Consider the following 12,123-nt stretch of genomic DNA (forward strand, 5'->3'; position numbering starts at 1 on the left):
TTCTAAGTCTTACTTGTACTTGCAGAGGATTTTGATTTAGCAGAGTGATATAAGTAAACTTGTTACACAACTAATCTTCCACATGTGGAATATCTAAAAGAACCTGACAACTTACAGTTCCTGCAGTTAGGAGTAGTAATGCAGATAAGCATGATTTTAGGATTAGGGTTTAATTATAATTTAATGTGAAAAAACCTCTGCATCTGTCTGCAACATACCCTGCACTTTTAAGAGGTCTTATTACAAAAGATTCCTCCCCTCATGCTCTAAAGTGAGGGAGGAGTAATTCTTGTAATAGACTGCCATGCTTAATGAAAACATACATTTTAAATGATCTTCCTGCTATAAAACCATTATACGAATTCCATGGTATTGCATAAAGTATAAAAGAGACTGTCATTGCATAGCTTTAAACTTAATAAGAATATTACGAAGTAAAAGAACATACCTTTCATTTGTGTTCCAAAGGTAAGAGCCAATTTTGCAAACAGTTCTGGATCTTCAAATTTATCTTCTTCTGCTTTTACCCAAAAGCTGTTTTCTGCTATCTCTTGAGGTTCAATCTGAAACAAAAACAGCATTTCCAAAGTTATTAATGAGTATTTTCATTAACCAAGTTAAAGCCAATGCTACTAGCCTTCTGTTGTAATTGGACTAAATTGAATTTAGGTATGTTGCAGGTATTATGTTCTCTTAAAGATGCTTCCTGAACAAAACAATCAGATGAACTGTCTTCTATCAACACAACGATTTTTATTACATTTCTCCTGTTCAACAAGTTTTCCAAACAGGCTTAATAACATATTAGCATCTGGGTTTGAAAGTGTTCCATTTTTCTCTTGAGTACTTTTATAGACAGTTCCCAAATTCTTCACCACTGATATGCATCCCTGCTACTGAATAACTGTAAAAGAAATAGTCTCTCTTACACCGCCAGAGTATGGAATACCTTATTGCCAAATGATATGTCAATGTAGACCTTTGAGTGATTCAGTATTAAGTCTGTACGAAGAATTTTAAGTATCATAAATAATTTTATACTCAATATCACTTTTTAAGTATCATTTCCATGTTTCAAATGCAAACACAGGTTTCATTACAGTACCTTATCCAACACTGGCTATGTTAAAAGAAGAAGTACTCTGCAACATAGAAGCTGAAAGCCAATTTTACTCTTCACATATGATTCAGAACGGCTATTTTGTTTTCAAAATGTGTTCATCTTCCAGTTTTTAAAGCCTTATCAATTCTTGTTTTCAAGTTTGTTTATATGCGGATTCATTTTCAAGGGCTATTTAACTTCAAGATGTTATGCAGGAACCTTATCAATACTATACTTACGATATGATCAATTTGTGAATGCGTGGTTGCTTTACCACCAACTGCAGATAAGTCATTTTTTAAAACCACCTTAATCCAACACTAATGGTGAAGACAGTTACAACAAAAGGCACTAAATTAAACAGTAAGAATTTTATTCCCAAACTGATGGCTCCTTAAAAGTGATGATCAAATATACTTCCCTCTCTTTCAGTATGCAGGAGATGTTTGGCACTGCTCCCAGAGCACTTAAGCAAAACGTCCATCTGCAGTTACTTTCCACTGTCATACACAGTGTACAGATGTATGTTTTGTAAATTATTTCTATCAACACATAAACATAATTGATTACAATGAAATTGGCTGTAATGACAAATACCTATTATAAACTAAAAAGCTTATTCTTCTGTATGTTTATGGGACAGCAGTCTGAGTACATTTCACAGTTACAAAAATAGTGCAACTGACTCTAGAATCAGATACTACTTAACAAGGACCACTGAGTGCAGAAAGCCTAAACTACATGTATGGCAGGAATTCTTCCCTGCTTAAGTGAGATGCCTAAATAAATGAAAAAGATAAAGGAATTGTAGGAGAGAAACTATCGTAACCAGACAAAGCAATGGCAAGTCAAAGATGAACAGCACCTTCAGGACAGAATGATATTCTCAATGGCATGTAAGTTCTCTTCCCCCAGTTAGAAAAATTGGCAAAATATGTCTGTGATAAAACCTGTATTCTATAAGGAAAAAAAGTCCAGATGGAAATACCCAAACAGATACAAGTGGTTAATATAAAAATCTGGAAGTCAAAGATCCTAAGAGAAGCTAACTGAAATAACAGCCACAAAACGTTTTCTCAAAAGCCCAGGTGGAAATGCATTTCTAAAACATTAGAGCTCCATTTCAAAAGAAAGAAAAATAGGTTTTTTTAAAAAAAAAAAAAAATCCAGAAAACTGTATGATAGAAGCTTTCAAGAGAGTAATCTTCTAAACAGAAAGACAAGGGCATTCAGTGGTGAAGTATCTTCAATAGACAATAAACATTTCATAGGAGGGGAAGTGACCTCTTTTATATAAGGGTTTTAATGGTTACAAAATTGAATAATTCAAATGATTCATAAAAGTAAACAAACTAAAAGGACTTTTATACAACTAGATTAATTTCAAAGGAAAAAAACACCCCAAGTCTCTGGATTCCAACACTTGGTAATGCCATATTCCTCAAAGTAAAACACAAGCATCTTTTCCAGTATGTCATCCCAAACATTCTTGTTTCTTTTTAATAATACAGCTAGGCTACTTAAAACAGTCCTTTTTATCTTCTAAAAAAAAAAAATATATTGGTGTGACTGGCAGGAGGTTAAAGATATTTTGTAAAGATGTTTTAAGAAAACAGCAGGACTATACAATTCCTTATAAATTCAGAATCATTGAAGTTAATATTTATTGTCAAAAAAATTTTCATTTTTCTCTAAGTGCACTGAAAATTATATCTAAATAAACAAAGGAAACCCCTCACCAACTTTATTTTGCTGCACTCACTACAGTTACTTTTAATATTACCCTCAGCTACAATTCTCTATAAAGGGGCCTTCAGCACTGTCATACTGTAGCACTACGAATGCACACTGATGCCTGCTGTTAGATACACATTCAGATTGTTTTGGTATGTCTCCAAATATTTTTAAATCCAGTGGCAAAATACTAAAATTACGTTAATAAGCATTAATTTTTCTGGTAAAATAAACTATAAATTGACAGGCCATGCATTTCCACATAGGTTTTACCTCAACCTTCTAGATTCCTCCTTCTACAATTAGTGGGATTAACCATTCATGATACTGGAGTACTGTCCATAAGAGCAAAGACAGAGCCGTTTCACTACCCAACACTTCAGAACTGAGAGGAATACAAAACCCAAGCTTACTTCTTATTGAGAGAAACAATTAAGATCACTTATTCAAAAATATCAGAGGACAGTTTAGTTTCTCTTCCAACAGTAAACTTCTTGACATTACTAGTTCTTGAACAGTTTTGCTCTAAGCGGTGAAAGTATATATTCAGAAATGAATCAAAGCATCCTACATTGAATCACCTGAAAAACCCCATGGGAAAAACGAGAATCATTTCCAAACTGTCCAGTGCTGTTGCCCTAAAACCACCCATCCTCAAATACACTTAAAACCAACATTCCATTTTGTCTGACGGAGTAGATCAACTATGTAAGAACTCCACAGACATATGATCCTGTGTCCTAGCAATAGTATGAAAACAGTCAACAAAGGACTGGTAATGCTATGCAATGATGTGATTCATTTCACAGGCTTCATACTGAGAAGATAGAGCATCTTCAGCCAGAAGCAACATCTGGCATCCCATGTATTCCAGGTCCATCCAGGACAACATGATAACATCCAACTTGACAGAAAGATGTGTATCTATATCCTTATGAATTTCCCAATAGTTTTACCAGCTTTGAAACATCCTGAAAAAACCTTCACTGTTTCAGAGTGTGATTTTAATTACAAGTTCAACAGTTGTTCAATGTTAAATTGCAACTTATGGTCAGCAATGACCATCTGTAGCCACTTATCAGCTTACTTTCATCAGCAATGATGATTTTACTAAATTCTTGGTACCAACGTATTATTGAAATAAAATATGGTTTTCAAGGAAAGTGTCAGACACCAGGCTAGTAGTACAAAGATTTAGTATCTTGACAAATAAGTAGCAGATATCCATTCAAACTACACTGAAGTCCAAGCTAGCGCTCAAACCAGATAGTGTGCAATATATGAAGGTCCTCCTTTGATGTGCCTTGATGATTTGGCGATCTATGTGTTTTTATCCTAGGGCAAACCTCAACTTATCTATTGCATTTTATACCCTTAAACTGCCAGTCACAAGCTGCCTTTAAGATGTGATGGTTTAGCACTGATGATTGATGCAATTATCTAATAATACAAATTTACTTCCTTTATACAGAAGTAACAGTGACTATACTGATTAAAAAGGTGTTTAAAAGCCACACGTATGCAAACACATACCTGGATACTTGCCTAACTTATCTTGTCAAAGTGACCAATTATACTGGGAGACAAGTAATAACTAGTAACTGCTCTTACAGGTTAGTTTGCAAATCAGAGATTGTGCTTGCAGTTTACTGCTCAAGTAAATGCTTATCCCTTAAGATGTTATAAAAATTGAAATTTGATTAAGTATAACGTTAAGACTGTGCAGAAGCTCACTTTCGCTAAAAGTTAATGGTGTCTAAACATCCCACTTGAGCAGCCCCAAAGCTCCTCCCAGTGGCCACAACTCTGCCCTAGCACATCACTGGTTTGAAACAAGCAACTAACACCTCCGATTAATAACCTACAGGTCCCACTGTAGCACAGATACCAGCAGTCTCTGAACTTACAACTACAGTAGACATGACGACCTTAGAAGGTTTTGATGTGAGACAACATACTGTTATCTATGCTTGAAAACTGCTTTAAAACTAGTCCTAATAGTTTGGATATACATATGCAACTTAATGCAAAGCCACAACTCATGTTCATGGCACCTCACAGAATGATGCCCCATCTTTTCATTGGGGACATCCCTGTTTTTCACTCTGCTCTGATAGACCAACAATATAAGCAACTCTCTACAGAGCTATGAAATTCAGTGAGTAGTCACCCACCGTACTCCACATACCTCAGAGGAGTCACAGATATATGTCCCCTCAGATCTAGCCTCAGGACAAAGCCATAAGACAAACACAGCAGTCACCTACTGCCACCTCCTGCTGCCATCACATAAATCCACTGAGCTTAGTGCACATTCTCTGAAAGCTCTCATGGGAAGAAATCTATCACTCAGCAATGTGCAACACACAGACCTTTTTAAAAGATTTTTGTACTGGAACTAAGTTAGCTCCCTGCGATACCCATATGTCAAACACCCAACACAAATTTCTGTCAACAGGAATCTCATTTTTAAATTCATTTTAGTATACTGTATCAACTGTATTTGTTAAGTAAAGGGGAGGGGAGGAACATCAGCTTCAAAACTCTTAAGAGCCATGGCTTTGACTCAAGTTTAATATTAAACCACATATTGCTAAAGCAAGTGCAGTAATAATTTTACACACTAGATAGCTAAATATTCACTCCAGTAAAAATGTCTTCAATGCTTACAATAAAAACTGATGTCTAACAACACCACTGCCTTTAGAAGCTTCTGATCAGTTTTGCAACTGTCTTAACAGGGTAAACACCTGCCTATCTCAGAGAAGAAAAGCAGTGAGTTTTGTAGTACAACTATCATTGACAGGCAGGTAAGGCAATGAAAGTCCAATTTCCTTTCAAACTTCCAGAAGATATCACAAAAACAAAAGAAATGTGAATGTGAAATACTGGAAATAATTTCTTGATCAGATGCTTTAATTTACAGTAAATTTATGTGTTTATTCAGAGTATTGATCTTAAAATAATTCTTGGCCTCATGTCAGGACATCTGCCCTTAAACAGAAAATTTCAGTAGTTTAAGTCTGTACACTTACTGTTGTGGTAAGTATAGAGTTAATTCTTTTAATTAGGAAAAATTGTTTTGCCAATGCTTTCCCACCCTTCAATTAGGAAAAATTGTTTTGCCAATGCTTTCCCACCCTTCCCTTTTTAAGCTAGCCAAATTTCTAAGTTTCATGGAGGACTTTTAAAATGAAACTAGATAATCCTATGAATTGCCACCACAGTAGTTTAACTCATAGTTCATTTTTAAAATAAATTAATAGAAGGCATAACCAGAGCAATCATGAACTGTTCTGTCAAGAAGGTATCAAAGATAAAATTACAGTCTCTGTAAGCCTGATCCGCTTTCAACCTGTCCTCAAAAAAGCAAGCAAAAAAACCCCTCATAAACTACATAATTTGTGGCACCCACAGCCTGCTTAACCCAGAGAAGGCAAAACTAGAGTTATGCTTTGCATTGTCTTCCAAAATACCCTAAGTCTATTCATACCAAGTTTTATTGCAATTTATACCTAGAGACTCAAGTAAAACCTCTTAACACATCTCCTTTCAACATCCTTTCTTATTTCTCACACAACTACTTCTATTAAAGTCTTTCCAACTGTTGTCTGCTTCAAGACGCATTTCCCCAATCCTAAAACCCAGCATTACTTCAACTCAACTTTTTCCTGCAATAAGTAGTAACATGATTTATCAACTAAACATTTCAATTGTTTGTTAAGCGTGCTTTAAACAAGAAATTTTACCTCTGAAGTGTTCACTTAGCAAGTCAAATATCAATCACAGCTGAAAACGTGTAGAACTTAATTTCATACAAAATCAGCCAAAATTGAGAACTGTTAGCTACAGTATCCCTAGAACATGGGGTGTTATGGGCTCCTGGCAGCATTAAACACTTGGAGCTTACCCCATTGCATAAGGAGTCTTTGAAAACCAACTGAATCACAATCACTCCATCAAAAATGGTTGGGATCAAGACTGGAATGAATTTCCCAAACATGAGTACTATAACAATCTAATATAAAACCTAGGACATTACCACCTTCTTCCTCAAAAGCCACTTTTCATCAGTGGGATTAAAAACAAACATTGTAATACCTTTGACCAGTTGATTCTCTTCATTGAAACTTCCAGCTTATACTTTTTCTTCTCCTTCATCCCATGTGGTAATGCTGGTATCACCGGAAAGGGAGCAAAAGGAACACCTCCAAGACCCGGTGGCATTGGAGGCCCACCAAAAGGCGGTGGTGGAGGAGGTGGTGCTCCACCAGGTAGCGGAGGAGGTGGAGGAGGTCCTGCTCCACCAGGTAGCGGAGGAGGTGGAGGAGGTCCTGCTCCACCAGGCAGCGGAGGCGGTGGAGGTACTGTTGCTCCACCAGGTAGCGGAGGCGGTGGAGGTATTGCTGCTCCACCAGGCAGAGGAGGCGGTGGAGGTATTGCTGCTCCACCAGGCAGCGGAGGCGGTGGAGGTATTGCTGCTCCACCAGGTAAGGGAGGCGGTGGAGGTATTACTACTCCACCAGGCAACGGAGGAGGTGGAGGTATTGCTGCTCCACCAGGCAACGGAGGAGGTGGAGGTATTGCTGCTCCACCAGGTAGGGGAGGCGGTGGAGGTATTACTACTCCACCAGGTAGCGGAGGCGGCGGAGGAGGTGGTGCATTCTCACTTGGTAGGGTTGGAGGTAATGATGCTCCTTCTGTCAGTTGACCTGTCAGGCCTGGCCCCTGAAATATAAAAAGAGGATCTCTTTTCATTGGGGTGCAGAGAAGGTTTAATATGAAGCTGAACCAACTAGAAGGCCTCGTAGTCAACTGTACCTCAAGAAAGTGAGAAATTCAACCATTCGCCTATTTAAATGAGAAGCAATAACAATAGATTATGCCATGTACCATAAAACTGCCAAGTAAACTGAATAACCTAGCATTTTTATAAAAACAAATTGTTTCCATTTTAAAGAAAATTTAATAGTAGCAGTAACATTTAAGTGAACAGAACAGCATTTTATTTCTTACCAATGCACAAAACATTTATCCCACTTAGGATATCCTGGCAAGCTGGGGCATCAGGGATGGTAGTAACCACACTGAATTTTAACAGCACTAATCTGCTGGTAGAGAATTTTCCACAGAAATCACTGAAGCGGCTATTGCTGTGCAAGAGGTTAGTTAGGACCACAGTTGTTCATAATTATCGTGACATCTTGTTTGGGGGAGGCGGGGGGAAGCACAAAACAATCATGCTTTCCTTTGTATCTATCTGCAGTTGTCTCTGCAGTGATAAGAGCAGCAATTTCACTACCCATTCTAATAAGTTGTAAAAGGAACAATGAAGAGAAACAGCATGTTAAACCATTACAGAGGTTTCTGCAGTGATAACATGATCCTAGCCTAGTACAAATTCCTCAGAGATTTTTGTCCTTCAAAACTATCTGTTAAAAAGCAGCATCAGGAGCTATGCACAAACCACCACATAAGCTCATATTCTATTTCCTCTACTAATTTTTTATTACAAAATCATTACGTAATATAGGCTGTTTAATTCATCTGATCTGCATACTATTTCCCTATGCAATTATTTACTGTTTCTAGTGTAAAGGAAGCAAGTTTGTCTCAAAAAAAGAAAAATCAGAGAAAAATCTGAGTGAGTCTAAAATTAAGTGCCACAATATACTGTATGGGGAACATAACACTACACAGAAAAGGCACAGATACTAGAAAGCTAATGTGTATGACTTCTAATAGTACCATCATTGTCAATGAGCCATAATGTCTGGATAATCTGAACAGTGTTAGAATCAATATAACAGGGTTAATAATCAATTAGACTAAAAATACATTTTTGGCTTTGCACAAGGCATGTGTTTCTTTGGCCCACAAACTACTACACAAGTTGTAATGCAACAATTGGTGAACTCATTAAAACAGACTGTCACATTTCAGTGTAACATTGTCTTGCAGATATTTGTAACAAACATTAAAATTGGCAAGAATGAAGTATGAACAGAAGTGTCTGTCTGAAAAAAAATTAAGAAACCATAAGGCACCACAGGTTACAAGAATGCCTTGTATTGATAGCAAAGAACACAGTGAACAGCAACCCAGCTGTTAAATGCAACATAACATTCCTACATTATGATGAGAAGGCTGGTGCTCTGGTAAGGCTATAGGACAACTTGTCAGCAGAAGACCAGCATCCTTAAAGCAGGATGATGGCAACCAGGTTATAGCACATCACATGCGATTCTTCCTTTTATTATCCAAATAGGAAGTGAGACCATAGGTATTAAGATACCCACAATGAGGGAAAGAAGGCAACACGCAGCCCTTGCGCCAAGCTTTGAAGGAGTAGGAAATAAGCCAGGCTGAGACACAAAAAAAAATAAAAAAATCATTGGTTTGACCATCAAACCATGCTGGTTCCTAAAAGGTATAAAAGATCTGTCTAAAACCCAATTCATTGTCATTAAACAAAAGAAACCCAACAGATGTTGTGAGGGCTCAACATGTGGCATTTCTTGTCCTCTCTGCTTCACCAGTGATCCTGGACAGATAACTTGGAGATACAGTTTTGGTGCTTCTGAGCAAAATTCATGAGGAAATGAATGCAATTGAAACCAGCTTTGTTGAAATTAAGTGTCACCTTCATTTCCATAAGGTCTTGCATTTTTTGTTACACTTATCTATGGGACTCTATAAACCTAACGTAATATTCATTTTAGAAATGGCTACAGTCAGATATCCAGAGTTCAAAAAAAAATTATTATATTTGCATGCACATGCTAAAAGTTATGTATATGGTGCATGCATAGGTATCATGATTTCCATCTTTGTAATTCAAGTAAAAAGTCTTCTGAAACAAACACTTTCTGTGAAACATACAGAAGTAGTAATGTTAAAGCATAAACAAGTACTTGGAGAAATAAAAACAAACTCAGGTTGGATTCAAACTTTTCATAACCTACGGAAATTTTTTCCTCAATAAAGCAAGTATCTGTGACAGATGTTGAATATACTACTATTTGAAACAAATGTTACTTCCAGTAACTATCCTTAGCAGTTTATGCTGGCTGAGAATTAAACCAATATAACTAAGTTCATACATTTTAAAGTCCATAGACAATACATTCCTGGGTAATTTCTTGTCATTATTAAAAAAAATTCAACTACGAAACTTAGTGTGATTTAGTTCTATTACCTGGGTTTGTAGCTGTTTGATTTCTGTTTCAAGTTCTTTGATTTTCTCTTCTCGTTTCTGAAGCTCCGCTTGTGCCTCTTGTCGAGCTGTGAACTCTTCATCAAACTGTAATGATTAACCAACACATAAGTGTTTGTCCATTTATTTCCAGAGTAGATACTATACTTTCAGGAATTCTTTGAATAGTATCACAACTAGAGCAATAGATGCACTTTTCACTTCTCTTTTTCTTTCTTTTTTTTTTTTTTTTCTTTCAAAAAAAGGCATTTTCCCCATATGCGTTCTTCTAGTATCGTGTAATTTGTTCCAACATTAAGTCATGACACAGAACCACTAAGATACAGGTATATAGTACAGCTGAAAGTTCAACAGGTCGTTCCCCCCTGCCCCCAACAGAACACTGCACACTTCTCAAACTAAACTAGAGAAAACATCCCACACAGGTGCTTAAATCTCAAGAGAGATGTGTGCAGCTTCACCAGTATCATCCGTAAAATAATTTAAAAAAGGAGGTACCCAAATAAGTCAGCGATCCCTTTAGTCTTGATGTCCCCATTTAAAATGTTAAGCCCAGTTTACACCATGACTGTGAGAAATTTGGTGTGTATTTTCAGCCGGCTACTGTTTGCTAGGCTTAAGAGATTATTGGCATCTTTCAAAGCTTCTGTAATTCACTCTTCCATAAGGCAAAGCAACTTACCACTAGGACTAACATGTGTTGACTGTCACTAACAAAGTACATTATGATAAAGAACTCTGCCAGGAAAGCATCACAACAATTTGCTTTCTATAAAGACACCATAGCTCCTCTTAAAAATGCCTCCACATTTAATATCGAAGAGAAAAAATTAATGACATCATTCAAGTCTTCATTTGAAATTTGTAACCATTGTGATCAAGAACATGTACTGCCTTTGAGTACTGCCTTTGGGCCTGCAAAAGGCTTCTTGGACCAGACCAAACATCAAGATTTTTAATATGTTTAATACACAACAACATGGTATATGAACTTTAGTACTACTGCAGCTAATATAACACATTCAGCATTTCAAATCCTTAGACAGGATGTGATGAGCTGAGATTCACAAATTAGCCAGTAACATAATCTAAGAAATAGAGATTGAAGTAACCTGAGAAAACACATTATAGCAAGGTACTTTCAGTACAAACAGCAATAGTAATAAAGCAGAAGTATGAATCTCTTTAAAAACACACCTCCTCCTCCAAAAAAAAAAAAAAAAAAAATTACAAGAAATATACCAAGTTGGAATTCTTACCACAAAAATAATTTTAAATTACCTAACCTCTCCTATATTTAGTAATAAATGAAAACTGCCCATCACCAAAATAGGACCTACTTATCAAGTTCCTAATAAAAGAGTACTGAACCAGAAGAATAAATCTGGTAGCAAAACTGGTTCCAAAACGCTCTTTAAGATTCCTAAACATGAATAATAAGGAAATAAATTACTCTTCTTCATAACATAATAATTTACTATGGGCATTATAGAGAAATAAAGCAGTATTTTAATGTTAGCATCTCTGCGCATAAAGAGCCAAGAAAAATCCCAAACCCAGAGAGCTATTAAATGTAAAAATATCCTGCCTGTAAGATACACTATTTACCAGTTTTCACTAAATTTCTACCATGAAACAAGCCTACACTGTTCCTATCAGGATTTTGTTCCATACCTTAAAAAGAGTGATGATTAGGACTTACCTTTCTGGAAAATTCTGCTGCTTTCTTTTCACTCTCTTCTACTTTAGCTTTGTCTGCACAAGCATCTGGAATTAAAATAAGATACAACACAAAGTCAGGTAAAATGTATCACAGCTCTGAGGTGCTTTCCAATCATACTTACTCTATGACTCCATGACACAAAAACAAAATTAAAAAATACAATTACTAGATTGCTCTGACATTTGGTGAATTTTATTTTGATGGGCAAAATCTATAAATATATTTTAAAAAAATTGATACGGACACATGACCAAGGAAGCTGAATCATCATAGTTTTTCTGTGTCTGACAGATTTGGGTTTACATGCCCTTCTCTCTTATATGAATCTACTACTATATTAGAGATGAA

The 12,123-nt window shown here is 36.3% G+C and overlaps 1 protein-coding gene across 1 annotated transcript in view; it reads right to left on the reverse strand.

The window, feature by feature from the left end:
• DIAPH2 (diaphanous related formin 2) overlaps positions 1-12,123 on the reverse strand; it is a 249,059-nt gene that overhangs the window by 190,420 nt on the left and 46,516 nt on the right. Inside the window, exons 15-18 of the mRNA XM_074914772.1 lie at positions 11,755-11,819; positions 10,035-10,139; positions 6,938-7,564; positions 449-563 (exon numbers count right to left, since the gene is read on the reverse strand). Of these exons, the coding sequence (XP_074770873.1) occupies positions 449-563; positions 6,938-7,564; positions 10,035-10,139; positions 11,755-11,819 (912 nt within the window). The remainder of the gene's footprint in view (positions 1-448; positions 564-6,937; positions 7,565-10,034; positions 10,140-11,754; positions 11,820-12,123) is intronic.

The sequence above is a fragment of the Athene noctua genome, chromosome 11 (genome assembly GCF_965140245.1).
Source record: "Athene noctua chromosome 11, bAthNoc1.hap1.1, whole genome shotgun sequence".
Classification (NCBI taxonomy): domain Eukaryota; kingdom Metazoa; phylum Chordata; class Aves; order Strigiformes; family Strigidae; genus Athene; species Athene noctua.